We start from the raw sequence: 16,997 nt of genomic DNA on the forward strand, positions 1-16,997 counted from the left end.
GACTTAAAGCTCTTTTAATATACCTTGAAATGTATTACAGGTAAGGCTTATATTAGGACTTATTAATAAGGCTGTCTGATACTTCCCTTCATAATCCTCATTTCAAATTGCTTATGACTTACTACCAATTTAACAACTCAGAGATTTTCTTTTCTGTTTGTCTGCTTCAGACTGGTTTCATCTTTGTGCCTACTATTAAAATCTTGTTTAAATTAAATATGCTTTTGCCATAAAAAGTGAAAATTTCCAGCATACTTAAATGTGAAAGGAAAATGCGATGATTTATTCACATTCTCTGGAAAAATGTATTCAAACACAACCCTAGAAACAGGGAATATTGTATTTACTAATGGAAATTCTCTAGAGAATCAGGATGAAAATTCAACCTGTATTGGCAATGCTTCACAGATCAATTTTTTTTTCCTAAAACTGATAGTACAAGCTATTGTGACTGAGGCTGTTACGAAGTACTAGACTTCAAAATGCAAAACCTCTTCTGAGTGCACAAATAACAGGAGTTAGATCTGAGACTGAGAGCAGGGAAAACAAGGTAGGGGAAATCAGAGTTGGAATCTAGTGAAAAAGAGAATAGAATCTGGGACATGGGACCAAATGTGAAGCAGAAATGAGTGGGAGAAGTTGGCAAGACTGGAGTGCAGTGGAGAACAGGGAAAGAGATGGGAACAGAGTGCAATGGAAACTCCTGAAGAGATGGGATAAAAATTATGAATTCTGGCATTTTCTAATTTTAAGAGCCTAAATTTGCAACACTAACAATATCTGGACCTGGAAATTTGCATATGTTTTAGATAACATGCACACATTTGTATACAGAACTGTATAGAAGAGAAAGAATATGTGCAGCATCATGTCTTGACATTAACTTAGAAATGATTAGAAATCCAAGAAGCATTTCTTCTTGGATACTGAGGTGTACAGCAACTGAAATCCTCTCTTCTGAATTCTCTCATCACAGATAGATCGAATACAAAAGGTAAGCAAATTAGGACCTAGATGGTATCTGTTAGCATTTCTAACAAACACACACTGTATTGGGTGTTACAGATATCTTGAGCTCAAAAAGAGACAGTAATCAATTCTAATGAGTATCACAGAATCACAGAATTGATGATTTTTTTTTTTTTTTTCTTCTGATGTATATGGGCATCTGGTGGGTCTGCAAAGTGTAGCCAGCATATGCTAGAGAGAGCTGAGAGCAGAGGTATGGACTGTGCTGGGTTTGGCAGTTGCTTTTTCCTTCATTATGCCACCGACATGCACAATGGCTTTCTTCTCACTCAATAAAATTAGAGGACATAAACAACATTGTCCTTCCCACATGCACAGATTTCTGGATTTCTCCAGGGTTCCCAACAGAGAAGCTGATAAGGGAAAACTGTTGCATAGACAATCAGTTAACTGTGGGCCTGTACTGACTGCCTCTTTGGGAATAGTGTCTGGTGCTGGAGAAAGCCAACTTTACACGTTGACTTGGTCTCAGCTTGTGGTTGTTTGCGATCGAGAGGTTTAGAGGCAGCACAGAAAGCAGCACCGCTCTGGGGTTCTCCATCACCTGGTGGCCTGCAGCAATCTCCTTCCTGAGGAACATGGTGTTGTTTCACAGTAAGTGAGATGGCAAAAATATACTTTGTCAGCTTTCTGTAAGGAGCAATGGGGAATTAGGAAGGATCATTACAGACTCTCAAGAATTGTAACTCAATAGCATTCCCTATCAATTCTTCAATTAGTGAGCTCTTTTCATTCAAGAAAAGAGAAAAAAAGTTCCTACTTTTCCAAGACTCCTATAGATGTAATTTCAGATTATGTTCAGAGCAACTTGGGCACTATAATGACTTGTTAAGATTGAGAACTGAAGCACAGAGGGGTAATGTGACTTGTCTAAGACTACCATGAATGCCCACAGCAGAGGCAGAAATCAAGCTCAGATCATTTAGGTTCAGAGACTCAAGCAAAAGAAACTCATTTTTTTTGCCTAGAGACAAGTAGAAGGGATTGCTCAGTATCTAACATTCTGAAGCACTGCAAGGCAGTGTGCTGGGAAGAATCACTGTTGAAAGAGATGAGGGATTCTCTCTGCATGTCATCGCTTGGAAGGGTAAAGAGGAGGAAGAGCCAAAGAGATCTGAACTAATAGAAGCAGCATCCTACCACATCCTCCGCTTCCTTCGTTGTCTGCTGTTTGCTCACAGAACTCCCCTGCTCCTGGAGAGATGCAAAGATTTGTTGGGTTACTTTCGCATTTCAGGGACTCTCTCTCCACAAGCCTGCCTTATCGTACAGTTTCTGCAGTTAGCAGAATTATTCCCACAGCCCCTCTTTCCCTCAAAGGTCTAAAGATACATGTTTAAATCTATGGAACACTGTTCTGCATATACGTACATACACAGGATTTGTGCAATACAGGCTTTCAGTAATGGGGATTAATTACAACCAAGGCCTAATACAGTCTGGCAGTGACAACTGATGTAAAAAACTGATGGAAACAGCCATCCTTCCCCTACACAAACACGACTGGGCTGAACTTTTGTCATTTCCTCTGGGTAGCCATCAGCACTACAGAAAATCATGCTGATCTAAGGAGTTGCTCCCATCAGACACTGACTCTGGAGCATGCAACAAAACATGAACAGCTTTGTGAGGCCAGTCAAGGCTCACTGGTCAAATTCTGGACTATACTTAGCAGCTCACTTGTTACAGCAGAGGCTGCACTCTAACAGCTCTGCTGTACTAACAAAGTTCATTGTATCATGCTGCTAAACCCTATCTCATCCTCCCACTCTGACAGAAATACCTGGAGACTCCTTGTGTGGCTGTCAATGGAAATGTTACAGTTTCATCTCATTATCAATGTTCATAGCACAGAGAAAGCCATTCTGAAAATTAACTTCTGGGTGCATGGAATAACATCTCATTAAAGTTTCATATCTGAGCCATGACTCGGTCTGTTTTGTTCCTTTTCATGCTGGCTGAAAGTACCAACTACAAGGGGGAGGTAAAATTGTTGCCTTGAAGAGCTCTGAGGTTGGTTAGTGTGTGCTCCTAGGGAAAGAGAGTCACAATCGGATTGCCTTTCTTTGTGAACTTCGTGGCACACTGTTATATATTCCTTCCTTCCTTCCTTCCTTCCCTCCTTTCTCTTTTTACCAAACCAGATAGATCACAAGACACCAGTACCAGCCATGCTGGGCTCCATGCCAGGAGAATTAATGAAGTGGTGTAATAGCTCACATGGCGGCCTAGTGATTGGCACCATACTTAAAATACATCTGCAAGGCAGGAGATCATAGCATTGCTGCTGTGTTCTGTTTATTACAGGCATGTCTCTTCCGTTCCATTGATTTCTTTATTAGCACATTTTAAGGCTGCAATAGTAGGGCTGGCTCTGCTTGAAACATGGAGGCTTGAATTCCAGCACTGCTTATGGACAGGAAATCTCCCTTTGAGACTCTAGACCTGGATGACACAGACTGCTTCTAACATGAACAGGGAGCCTACCAAGAGGTTCCCAAGGAGTTAAAAAAATCTTTCAGGGTGATGTGAGATTGAGTTGGTTTTTATACTTTTTGTTGTTCTGTTTTACACTGAATGGAGGGAGAAAATTTTCTTTAAAGAGCAGAGAGCCTTTGTGATAACTGCAGTGAGGACTTTGCTTCTTAGTCTAGAGGGGAGGTTTGAAGGCAGCTGCAAGCAGCAGATGTGCAGACTCATGGCTCCTTGTTTCTCATCTGCACTGCTAAAAGGTCAAATCTTGACACAGACAAGGAAGGAACGGGTGCATTTCAGTATAGTCATTAACCAGCATTCAATCACATCATCAGCTTCAAACAATTTCGCAATTTATTATTAAAAACTTGGAATGCAAAGCTGTGCAGCTCAGGACTGAGAGGCAGTAGATGTGGTATAAAGGGAGCTGGTATGGCTCCGTGTCCACACCGAACTGTCTTGCCTCAGGGCACAGAATGAAAAGACATGGGCTGTAGTAGCCCGAGGATTGAGATGAGCTGCAGTTGAAAGATTTACACTGCCAAACGCCAGGAAGAGTAGGTGTGTATGGGAGGAGACACAGAACTGCTAGTACTTTCTGCAACTCCAGCTGTTGAGCTTGCTGTTGTAACAAATTGATACGCAGCTAAAAGCTGGCATAGTGGAGCCAGGCTGCAGCAGCTCGATGCAGCTGCTGCCCTTGCCACAGCTCACTGCAGCAGCACACTGCAGTCAACACAGCACAGTGTCATGGCTTTGGGGGACCATGGTGCCTGTGGTATCCCTAGAGATGATAGTGATCAGAGGGTATTGCTCCTGAAATGCTCATCCTGTCTTCAGTCAGATACCAGGTCTTCACTCAGCTGTTGGGCTTACTGCTGGCTCCCTTGGAAATTCCTGGAAAGCTCCTGCTGGCAACTGAATTAACATGGAAATGTTTTTATTGTCCCTGTGATATTCCTCCAAGCAGTCTCTTTTGTATCTGTGTTCATGCCCTGCCTGTAATTGCAAAGGACCCTCTGATGCCTCCCTGTCAATCCTGGATGTGAGCCGAAATGAAGCAGAGTGGAGCATAAACAGAAAGAGCTGCAAGCAGGCAGCCTGAACAGAACACACAAATTCCATTTCAGATGCCATAGATTCCCTTTTTTTCTCACCTCCTAATATTTTAAAGCCTATTCTTAAAACAGGTTTCATCACTGCTTTCATTTTCCAAATATCATACGTCCAGTGAAAGCAAACACAAGCCAGCCTAGGCAGATGAGTCCAAACCTGAAAGTCTTGATATTTATATCCATATGTGACACCTACAAAGGCCTGCTTTTCACTGCAAAGAGTTTTAAAAAACCCTTATTTTAGCTATTTTATGCATTGTATACATTTTTAAAATTTACTAACTTGTTAGGAAATAATGATGCACAATGTAAGCCTGCAGATCTTCCTCAAACCCCCTACTACTGACATTTTCTGTGTCTGGAATCACTGACTATTTGCAATATGCTCTGAGACACTCACCCACAACTGGTTTCTAACAAGCTGTCCCCAACCTGCAGCGATGCCATCCCAAAGTCTGCTATCCGGATATTGTTCTTTTCATCCAGCAGTAGGTTTTCTGGTTTTAAGTCCCTGTGGCTGTAAAGAAAAGATCAAAATGCAAGTTAAATTATCCACAACAGCTTCCCAATCCAAGGCCTGTATTTTTTTAATCCAGCATAGCATCCAATCTATTACATTTTAATTGATGTCATTCTTTCTCTCTTCCAGATTAGGAGAACACACACACCTAAAATCCAGCCTTTGCAGCACTCTAGACCACCCCCAAATGATAGAGTGCCCACTCCTGATGAATGCAAGGTTTGAGTCTTCACTGTCCTTATAGAAAATGAACAATATTAACACAATCTGAGGGGGAGACTGAGGGAAATTGGTAGAAGGAAATTTTCAGTTTAGATTTAGGGCTGACATACTCCATCAAATGCCAGCTTCTTAAGGTAAGAGTGAATGCCATCAGTATATTCCTTTAACAGTAAATAGTATTAGTGAAGTCTCGGGGGAAAAAAAAACAACACCAAACAACAAACAAAAGTATTTGGTGCAAACACTACAGCAAAAAGCTCCTATTAAGGGTCATTTACATAGGCATATGGCTTTGAAAACATTTTGGGCAGCTAGCTCCAATGGAGAAACTCTTGAACCCAGTACTGCTTTTAACTGAGTATTAGCAACAGGAAAGAAGAGAGAGGATTCCATTCCCTTCCTTCCAGCAAAGCTCAGTTCTTTCATTATTTGGCAATGTGGGAATGAACAGGCAGTCATGACCTTCAGGACAGTAACTCTTGTTTTAAATCAAAGAAAATGTATACTGACTAATTTACTCATTTTCACTACCTGCAGACAGCACCACTATTCACATCCATCTGTTTCTCAGGACTCAAGTACTTCTGTACAACTGTTACATCTATTTGATTTTATACCCCAAACCAAAAACCCTGTACTAAAATTGAAATGACTTTTTTGCCTTTTTATTTGCAGCCTTTGAAGAGCCACAGAGATGAGAGAAGGATTCTAGGCAGGTTGAAAAAGCTCTCTTCACTTGTCTTTACTTATAAGAAAGCAAAATGTGTATCTTTGATGTCCTGCTGATAAAAGCTGCAACCCCGAGAAAAAATCTTCAAGGCAGAACAGTCAGTTCAGGTGCCCTGTTAGAACACAAACCTGTTGGAAATGGCCAATTGACAACATGCATGAATGTCAGGCAAACAACAGCCATTTGCTACAATGGTTCAAGAAAAAGTTACCTGCCCAAAAATTGAAGACCCAGCATCAACATAATCTAATCCAGCAACATCCATAACAGAGCTCAGCCTTAGCTTTATGCCATCTTCATTCTTACAATGCCCCTGTAGCACTGCTCATGGATGCAAGTGTAATTATACCCCTATCCACCTGTAAAGGAGATTGGTCTCTGCCCCCTCAGAAAAACATGGAGCATGACAATGTCTTAGAAATGATCTCTAATCTTTACAGAAGTCTGGAATGATCTATTAGACACAACTTGTAAATAATGCAGGCTAACTCAATACATAACCAGAATATGCTGTATTAAGATACTTGGGGAATGTAATAGATATTTCTAGAGGAGACTTCCAGCAAAACAGCACACATTCAAAACAGATACTGGCCATTTACCTTATCACTGAGCCTTACGATTGTCATTAAGGACGTTTAAAATGGCCACTAAGGATCCTGCTTTTGACGTCAGGTAGGAAATCCAACAATTAAGGTACAACATGAGCTGAACACAGCATTTCTCCAAACTGGATGTATGTTCATTACAAAACATCTCACATTTATTCAGGAGAACAGCACAGCAAAAGGAAATGTACAAACATTACCCTTCTATGCCTCAGAGCCAGCAGTCTCAGCAGACTTGCCTCAAGCTCTGGCCGGAGCATAAAGCATGTGAGTTCTGAGCCAGCCTCACTCCCAGATTACTTACAGGCAGTGAAAGCAAAGGGATGACACCTTTGATAAAGAATATATTATTCACTAGGGAAAACAAGTCTCTTCACCATTTCATCCTGTCTTCTCATCAGCTGGTATCACAACACAGGCACTTTCAGACTTGAGTTTAAGGGAGAACCAACTAGAAAAATAAAGTTCCCGTAAAGTGGCAAAAATAAAATTCTTTTTTTTGGTAGAGCCACAGTAAGACAGGGGATTGAGGGTGCCATCATCCACATGTCAGACGTCGAGTGAGCTTCACCTTGTGCTGTACAATGCTTTTACCTGAATGATCAACCAACCTGAGCTGATGGTAGTCTTTAGATAGAGGTCCTGATTCACCTCATAGAGAGCATTTTGAAAGCCTTACATTGCCCTCCTTCAGTATATGTGGGACTAAGGATAGTGGGGTAGTACATATGAAATTTGATGTGGCAGTAGACCTTATGGTTTTTTGTAGTTTTTTTCGCTCTAACCACCAAAATAAAAGCAAGAATAATTTTGTTCTTTTCACTACAGCCCAATCAGCAGAGCAGAATATGGACTCTGTCAAGAATTGATACATTTATTGTTGACGAGGCCCCAGACAAGAACGCCACAGGGCAGTTATGTCACTCCCTGACCCTTCCCATATATCTTTTAACACAGTCCCCAGTGCCAGGTATGGATGGTGAGCTCAGGAACGTCATGGCAGCCATAAGAATTTTTTTTTTTTTGCACTGCAGCAGCACTCCTCTCAGTAATCAGGGTGCCAGTGGGATCAGGCAATGCTTGCAAGCTCAACCACAAGAGAATTTTATGCCCCAGCTTCTAGCTGGAACATATCCCTGCTCTCTATCTTTGGAGCACTTCGAATCTGGGGACCATCTTGGGGATAGCAGTGAGGCCAAGAGCCTACACCAGAGCGGCAGAAGCAGCATCACTGCCACTGGGAACAAACTTTCCTCCCTGCATTTGCATTTCCCATCTTTACACTGCCAGTTTCCAAATGCCAGAAGAAGGGAGAGGAACATATGGGAATAGGGAAGGTTTGTTATAATTTATCTAGGAGCCTATCTGCCTGGACGGCCTTATGCATTCATATTTGGAAAGAATTCTCTTGTGCCAAAATGAAACAAAACAAAACAAAAATCCCACTGTATGTGGTAATTACTTGGCACTAATGGAACATTGCAGAGTAAATGCATTTTAACTTGGTCCCGCTCCAGCTGATTTCTCTGGCTCTCTATGTCTTATATGACCACATCATCTCCTCTCTCTGCAGGTGGAACAGAGGACTTGTTACCTTCTGGTTGTTCTAAAGACTCTAAAGCTGTAGGGGCTTAGCACATGGCTGGTACATCAGAATAGAAGAAAGTGACTTATTTTGTGACAAACATGGCCAACATTCCTCTTGAGCCCTACGTATGCTGAAAAAGAATCTGAAAGGGAAATGCAGTCCTGCAGAAGTCGCTGAAATCCTGAGCCAGGGTGGTCACAGACTGCCCAGAGCTCCTCACCCCAGACAATGGAGTAAGAAGTCAGCTCCATGAGCTTGCATGCATGCAGCAGGCTTTTGAAGGGAGATTGTGGGAATGAAAGGGAGCCATTAAATACGCTAGGACACTGTCAGGCTCTCTATAACATCCCTCTTTTACCAAGTACAACAAAGGCTTTACAATTCCATTGCAGCACAAGATGAGGATGGGGAGAGAGAAAGAGATAGAGGTCTGAAAAAAGGGTCCCATGGAAATGGGCACAATCCTCAGAGGTGGTGCAGAGAAAATGAAAGGCCTGCACATTCATTAATGTGTTCCAGCTTCACACACACACTGGCCAAGTTTACTATCTGGTCACTTCTAGTGATGCTATCCAGCCAGCTCCTCCAGCTCCCTCCATTGCCTCTCTTAGCCTGTTCTCCTGCTCTGGGAACATCCCTAGAGTTGTACTGCAGATAACTGCAGCACAGTTAAAAATGGAAGTAAAATAGCCACCCTCTTCCTCTCACCCAGGGTTGGCAGAAGATTTTGGGTGTAGAGACAGATTCAAGATCTTGGATTCAAGGAAACTATGTCACTTGGCACAAGATGATGAACCAACCCATTATTTTAAAGTGATTTTTGTGCTGAAACATTCCTATCAGTTTCTATGACAACTCATTGTAGGTCATAGATTTCTAATCCAAGAAACCTCCTAATTGGTGCAGTTGCAGGTCATTTGTACTAATCAAATTGTTGGCTACTTTGCAAATGCTTTTCTTACTGACCCCAAAATCCCAGAAGGGCCCGACCACAGAATAATTGTTCTGCAGTATGCCTCTTAAAAGTGCTTAGCAGAAGTCTGATGTGATGCAAATAATTTATCAGTGTTACTACATGAGAAGCAAGATTTTTAATTTTCATAAGCAGAAAAAGCCCGATGTCTTATTTTCTCTTGCTTCTGCAAATAAGATCCAAATGCATAACTGGCATCTATCTACAGAGGATCTTTGTTTAGGAGTCATGGTTGCTACACTCAAATTTAGTGATATTTCACAGAATCCTGTAGAACAAGCAAATACAGCTAGGAAAAAGGACATGATCTCTAAACATATCAGGAATCCTGAAGAAGTGCTTGAATGCCTGAAACCTTGTCTGTTTTTAATATAATTATTTCTAGTGATGCATTAATATATACTGCCCCTCCCTAAAAACCTTGCCTCAAAACATATGTTCCTGTATTGCAGAGACAGAACAGACTGTCAAGTCTGATCACCATGAATGCACTTGCAAAGAATGCTACCTGGTTATGCTTACACTAAGACTGCCATTTTTGAGTTTCCAGTGGCTTACGTAAAGAAATAAACTTAGGAAAATACATATCCTCTGACTTCAGCTGAGCTGGTAACTTTGTTTTTGACATTGCAGCTGCTGTACTTAATGTTAGTTCTCCAGTTTTTTGCACAAGGAAAATGTTTTAATTCCTCACTGTTTAGAGTGAGTCTCAGTCCTAGATATGAGCTACTTGATTCAGGCAAAGATTGGCAAATCTCAGCTCTCATCAAGGGAAGATCTAATTTGATGGTCCAAAAGAAAACTTCAAAATCTAAAGAGTCAAAGACCCCTAGAAGAAATACCAGAAATCAACATTATTAAATTCCATGGTTTCAAGCCCACTTTCACATTTGGAGGCTTTAGGTCATAATTTCAAAGTGTCCAGCTGTGGACACACATCTCTGCATCCTCCTTATAAATGAAGCAAGTCAAAGCAGGAGGCACTAGGAAGGTGGTACTATCTAACAGGACAGGTTACTCATGGCACCTGGCATTCTTTGCTTTCTCTGCTTCTTGAAGGCATCCCAGATTTGTTCGTAAAAGCGTGTTTCCTCTACTAACACTGCTCTGCAGCTCCTGCCTGCAGTAATATACGAGAGATTTTAGCACCACTGCTGTGAAATCTCAAAGCTCTGTTTTATAAGGAGCCATTTCCACCCCCTGCACCGACGGCAAGAACACAAGGCGAAGCCAAACAAAGCTCTTATTCATTGCCTTAGCCCTCTAAGTCACACACCCCCATGCCTATGCACACACATACAGACACACTTCAGCAAGATCCTTGTGCATACTCAAGCAGGCACAGCCCCAGGCAATAAAAGGAGAAAGGGACCTCATAATTGTCATTTATCAATATTCATAAAGAAACTGCCTTAACCCCTCCTGTGCATGCTATGAAAAAAAAAACACAAAACACAAAAAAAACATAACACAAAATGAAACCCAACCAAAATAAAAATAAAATGAAATAATAATCTCTCTGCTCATTACCGCAGGGAATTTCCTCTCAATGTCACCACTGCCCTGTGCAGTAATTGGCATTATCTGTTATCTCTGAAGCCGTAATAAGGTTTGCCACGGGGCATTTTCTGTAATCATATTTTTATTTGTCAGCTTGTGAGATACAGACACCAAATATGAGCTTGACCAAAGCACAGACCCAACACACAAAATAAGGATGTGGCCAATCCCAGCTTTTGCTGGTGATGTCACCCCCAGCCAATGCGGCACCCGCCAGCTCGCTCTGCCCGGCTTCCACCTCCTCCCGTGCTGCAGCATTCCCTTGCTGCAAATAAGAGCCTCTTCCTCAGGAAAGCAAGGATTTGTGATCTACCCCAGTATTTGCTCCTACATTGTTTTACAGTAATTATAGGTGGTGCTGAATTAGCTGAGAGCTCTCCCACACTATGGATGCAAGGTACGCAAAAGGATTATTGATTCGCAGCATCCAGCTCAGACATCTTAAAGGTACTGATGTAAGAGAGAAGACACCCGTTCTTTGGTAGCTTAGGAAAAAATAGTTAGTTACATCCAAAACCTCTGTCCTAGCTAGCAAGGTCTTATGTCCAAGGGACTCCAGGTTACTCTGCCATTTCTTGCATCACTTCTGAGCACATCTGTGTGCTGCAGCACAACACAGAGCCCTCAGAGCTAGCACAGAGCTGGAAGCAGGAGCAGTGCTGCTGCATCACTAAGCTCACCGTTCTGCTTGTTAGCTCAGGCAAAGCACCAGAGTAACACAGATACGCTGTTCACAGGATCACATATGATACCTCTGCACAGCACTGCTTTTCAAGAAAGGGTCCCTAGCACAGCATGGGAAGCCCTTACAGAACTGAGAAGTAGGTTATCTGAGAGCTTCTTCCCCACAGGTAAGCACACCACCAAACTCTGTGACTGCACCTGAGGGTGAGATACCTCAAATCTTTGCTCTTAGTTTCCACTAAATAAAATACGAGGACTGCTCTGAAAGCAATGCCTCTATTTTATTATGTCGGCCCACGACATCAAGGGTGGATGTTGGGAGTATGGCAGTTGAGGTTGAACCTTCCCATCAAAATTTCATTACGTGTTGTTGCCGTGCAACAGATGGCAGCAGAGGGGTGGTGTGACAGAATGGCATCTGATGTGGAAGTGCAGATGAGGCAAAGATGAATCACTGCATTCCACTATGCAGAAAAAAATGGCACCCAGTGATGCTCATTGACACTTGCTAAATGTTTAAGGACACCAACCAGTGGATGTGAGCACACTGAAAGTTGGAGTGCATGGGCAACATTTTCCTAGCAGTGCTGCCATAATAGCAGCTGTGAAACAGTGGGTCACTTCTGCTGATGCAGATTTTTATGAGCTAGCATTTGGCTCTTGTTTATTACTGACAAAAATACATAGCTAATGATGGTGACTGGTGAAAAATAGCATTTTGTAGCTGAGAGTCTGCTCTAGCAAATAGTGTTGTTATGCTATTTGTAACTGCTGTAGTTTCCATGGAAATAAATAAGAGGCATTACTTTCAGAGCAACCTATGCAATAATGGAAAGCTTCTACTTTTTTAAAAACAACATGAAAGCACGTTCAAGCTCCAAGCTTATTTTGCTTCCTTGTCTGAGCTGCTCGTTTGAAGATACCTTCTCAGACACAGGTGATTTCTCCATACAGTAGCAGCAGAAGCATTTTATTGATGGCAGCACTGGGAAATCCTTTCTGATTTTCTGATCCATGAATCTCGATGCATCAACACATTTTGAACAGTGAAAGCTGTATGTGGCTACATACCGCTGTAAAAGCAAGCCGCAGAAGCTTCTCTGTGTTTTGGGAGGTACTGGAAGATCGGACGATGATACGGGTCTAGGGACCCAGGCTATCAATCCATTCTGCCAGTGAGTTAGAGGCACACACGTTTAGTCATTAACCAAAGCAGAAGCCTTCATTTTTCAACGTGGTCATAACTGGATAACCTGGCTGATGAGATGATTTGTCATTTCACTGCCCCACGACAGGACAAGGTCAGGCTTCATTGCTTAGGAAAGCACATTAACTTTTATATTCACACAGATGCACACAAATGTATTTATGCATGCTCTGCTTCTCAAAAAGGGTTTATGATAACTGTTCAGAATATCACACAGAGTCTAGTATAACACCAACCGCACAAGTCTCAGAGTGACCGGGAGGGAAGGAGAGCTTATGATTTACTGCTAGCTTATTCAGCACTAGATGTTAGTAGAGTGGGAGTTGGCAAGGAGACAGGGGATTTACTTCTAAACAAGACTACTGCCTACAATCCAATATGTTTAACAGAGGAAAATGGATTCCTCAAGAGAGATGTGCACTCTGCCTTGGAAATTCCACATATCCTTAAACCTGCAGAAATGCTTGTCTGTCATGTTGACAGCCTCACCACGAGCCTCGCTGAGTTTATTATTCAGACATGTCACGAGGCATCCAACAAAAGCCCAAAGGACTGATGTGAATGTTTTCATAGAAACTTCTGTCCCAGTTGTGAATCATATTTCTCTGGAATATTCATTTGAAAGAATACATAATTTCTTTTCAGTTGTACTTAAACATTATTTGAGGCTTCTTGGATCAGATTCCTAAGCATGAAGCCATGCAGTGAACAGAGCCATCTAGGTATTCAATCCACCAGTATTTACACTGCCCAGCACACATAAATGCCATTTGTGCTGCAGATATCTGGTACGTGAGCTCTCAGTACAAAACTGGGGGTTACAGAAGTCGCTGTATTGTTACTGAGAAGTATCCACAGGGTGGTTATGCAAACCCAGCTACTGCAGTCTCTAACAGCAGCCCGCAGCCTCCTGCAGAGTGGAGATCTGTGACTGTCTGTGGCTACAAAGAAGTAACCACACAGACACAATGTAAATGGTCTCCTCGAGCCAATCTTACTGCAAGGAGCTGAGAAATAAGCAAGCCAGCAGCTGTACAGAAACTGTGTGCTCAGACTCATCATAACAACTGATTTCAGTAAAATTTAAACTAGCTAAACTTGCTGAAGATTAAGTGGAAACCGGTCCAATTTAAAACATCACCCAAACAGGCAGGTTAAACCACACTTTATGGTAAAATCATCTGATGGAGTTTGTAAATATCAACTCCAGACACATCAAGTAAATTCTTCCCTACTGGAAAGGAAATTAAAGGCAACAATGACTCAAATGCCCAGAAGGGACTTGGACAAAGTTGCCAAAAACCAGCAGGTTTCCAAAAACTGAAGGAAGCCATAAAATGACTTGGCTGCATTGGTATCTGTCCCAGGTTTCTTTAGGGACTCATTTTGAAATAGTGTTTGTAATTCTCAGTTATTAGCAAGTGCCCCAAAGAATGATGGAAATTAAAAAGCTTTTCCACGGTGGTTTTGGTTTTCCTGATTAAACCATACCCTATGAATGAATTCTCTTCCAATGATAATGTTCTCCATGAAAAGTCTGTTTGTGACTGGTACACATTCTCACAGACAGCCAAGAGTTTAAAAACATGCCAGCACTTTACACAATGCCTTTACAGCTTTACAACATTGGTTATTTAACAGTAAGTGTCAGGAAATACGATGCTTATAGTATGTGCTTTTATGTAACAGGTAATTCCTGTTGGAAATGACTGTGCTCACCATATTGAATGACTATGGCAGAAGTCTAAAGCAGAGATGATTTGTCGGAAGAACTTCCTGGCTTCTTTTGGTGTCAATCTTCCCTTTTTTACAAGATAGTCGAAGAGCTCCCCACCTGACACGTGTTCTAGCACCAAGTACCTAGAAAAAAAAACAACACCAACAAAGTCAGGATTTGTAAGTACACTATCATACCAGCCTCTCACACACACCTATGTACAAACATTTTTACATTTGGCCAAGGAGAACACTTCTGGAAACAAATGAAGAGAATCAGAATTTTTAAAGAAAAAATAATTAATATTTTTTAACACAGTTCTTCTGCAAATTTCACACAAGCCAATGACTTGAAACAAATCAGTATTTCACTGATTTATTGCATTCAGTGTTCAACAGTCTAGTGAGTGAGAATTTAAAAGCCAAAAATGCCTCCAAAGGACAAGAAGGGGGAGAAGAATCAGGTATAAGCTTTCATGGCAGCTCTTAAAGCTACTGTGGAAGGCTCATGTCTTTTAACCAAGCTGACAGATCCTTTATAAAATAGCTTTGGCAAAACTGTCCTCATGTACTGCTCTGCCTTAGACACTCAGGACCCAGACAGATGTCAACAAACTAAAGGGAGTTCAGAAAAAGGTGAATAGTTTAAATTATGAGAAAAGATCAAAAGAACTACATGTGTGCAGCCTAAACAAAGGGCTTCAGCTCTTGCTGCTCAACAGCAGTGATTTGCTGGAGCAGCTGTTCCCCCAACCCACATGTGAAGAATGTGACACTGAGCGAATAAATGCGGCACAGTGGGAACCTAGGAGTGAGAGAGGAGAGCCCAGTCCTCATACAGCACTCCTGGCAATCAAAGAGAGAAAAGTGAAATCTTCTGGAAGGAAAGGACCTGCCATGGATGGACCATCTTGTTGCTGTAAGTGGATGTAATGAAAGACAGCAAAATAGAAAAAAACTAAGCATAAATCTCTGTAAATGCTGCCTAACAGAGCCTAATAATTTCCTTAAGGAAGTAGTACAACAGCATCAACTGAACCTTCACTTTACAATCAGCCAGCTTTACTACTAGTCTTAATCCAACTTCTCACATTTGAGAGGACAGTGAAAAACATTAATCCTGGATACTTCCTTTTCTGTACTTCGAACAATGTAATCTCAGGGAAAACCTCTGAAACGGAAGGAGGAGAAAAGTTTTATAAATTTGGGAGCTTAATAATTCCTGCTTTCAAAGTTTACCAAAGGATGGAATAGTTGATGGAGTCTATGGAAAGTAAAGTAGTAAAAATAGTAAAATGGTTTAATAATAACAGCATTAGCCTTCAAGTTGCAGAAGTGGGACCTGAGCTCCTGTTTCATCTGCAGCTACTGTGCACCAGCCACATGTTGTGTCCTAGCCAGCAAAAACAGAAAGTGCTTCCCTTCCAGGAATGCAGCAGAGAATGCAGCAAGGGATGGACATTAACATTGTCTTGATAGCTAGGTAAGTAGGATGAGAGCATAAAAAGGCAGACAATAAGATGAATTTCTAAACTTTAGGGAATTGTATCTATAGTTTCTGCATTTTTTAACAAAATGAAAAACAAATTATGAAAATACTGACAATTTTTCATTTAAGTAAGCAATGAGAAAAATCTTGACTCAAAAATCACATTTGAAACATGTGCTAGGTTACCTTCACTCCTGGAAAAGATGGGTACTTGCCAGACTGATAACAAGGAGATAACCATTTATCTGCCTTATTCTTTTCCAGCAAGACACTGAAACAGTCAGAAGAAAGCCGATGTGCAGCAGTCACAGGCACTGTGGCATTCACATTTTCAAGTTCCAGCCCTGACTTCCCAAATCCTGGCTAACAGACACTCCAACAAGGTTTGCAACATAACTCTTCTCCCTCTCACACTAGAGACAGATTTGGCTAAACATCCCATGCAGCACTCCCAAATGTGGCAAAGGATCAATCCTAAAATTCTCCTTCACAGCTCCTTCTCTAACTGTACCCAGCAGAAGCTGGATACAGCAGTGCATCTTGCCCCCAGAATTCAAACTGATAGCTTTTTTTTTTCCTGCAAGGAATTTCATGAAGGTGGTTGTGGTTACAGGCATACAGAAAAGCCTCTACACTTGTTTCAAATGCACAGTTTCGGAAAATTACAAACCCAGCATTTCTGTCACCCACAGCAGGAACTGCAAAGCAATTTATTTTCATCAGCATCATCTTATTAAAAACACTCAACAAAAATGCACTGACATGTTGTACGGAAAATAAAACAAATTGAAAGACAGGGAGCATTTACAAGGTTATTCATTTCTGCTTGCCACCCAGAAGCACCAGATATAGTAATGGAAGTGAACAGGGGAGAGCTTCTGAAAAAGATTTGTGCCTCTGACAAGTCAAGGGACATAGAGAAGCACAGCAACAATGTATTCTGATCTGACAAAGCCCTAACGTGACAGGAGTGAGAAGGACGACAAACACATTCCCCAGTGGTCAAGTGCAAGAAATAAATGCTGCAGGGATGGTTCCACAAGCACGATATGGTTATGTTGCATGTAGCACTTCTGAGCTC

General features: G+C 41.6%; 1 protein-coding gene across 1 annotated transcript in view; it reads right to left on the bottom strand.

Moving 5' to 3' along the window:
- BRSK2 (BR serine/threonine kinase 2) overlaps positions 1 to 16,997 on the bottom strand; it is a 299,120-nt gene that overhangs the window by 76,591 nt on the left and 205,532 nt on the right. The window contains 2 exon segments of the mRNA XM_085224331.1: positions 5,020 to 5,136; positions 14,431 to 14,571. Of these exon segments, the coding sequence (XP_085080457.1) occupies positions 5,020 to 5,136; positions 14,431 to 14,571 (258 nt within the window).

This window comes from Meleagris gallopavo, chromosome 5, assembly GCF_905368555.1.
Source record: "Meleagris gallopavo chromosome 5, MGAL_WU_HG_1.1, whole genome shotgun sequence".
Classification (NCBI taxonomy): Eukaryota; Metazoa; Chordata; class Aves; order Galliformes; family Phasianidae; genus Meleagris; species Meleagris gallopavo.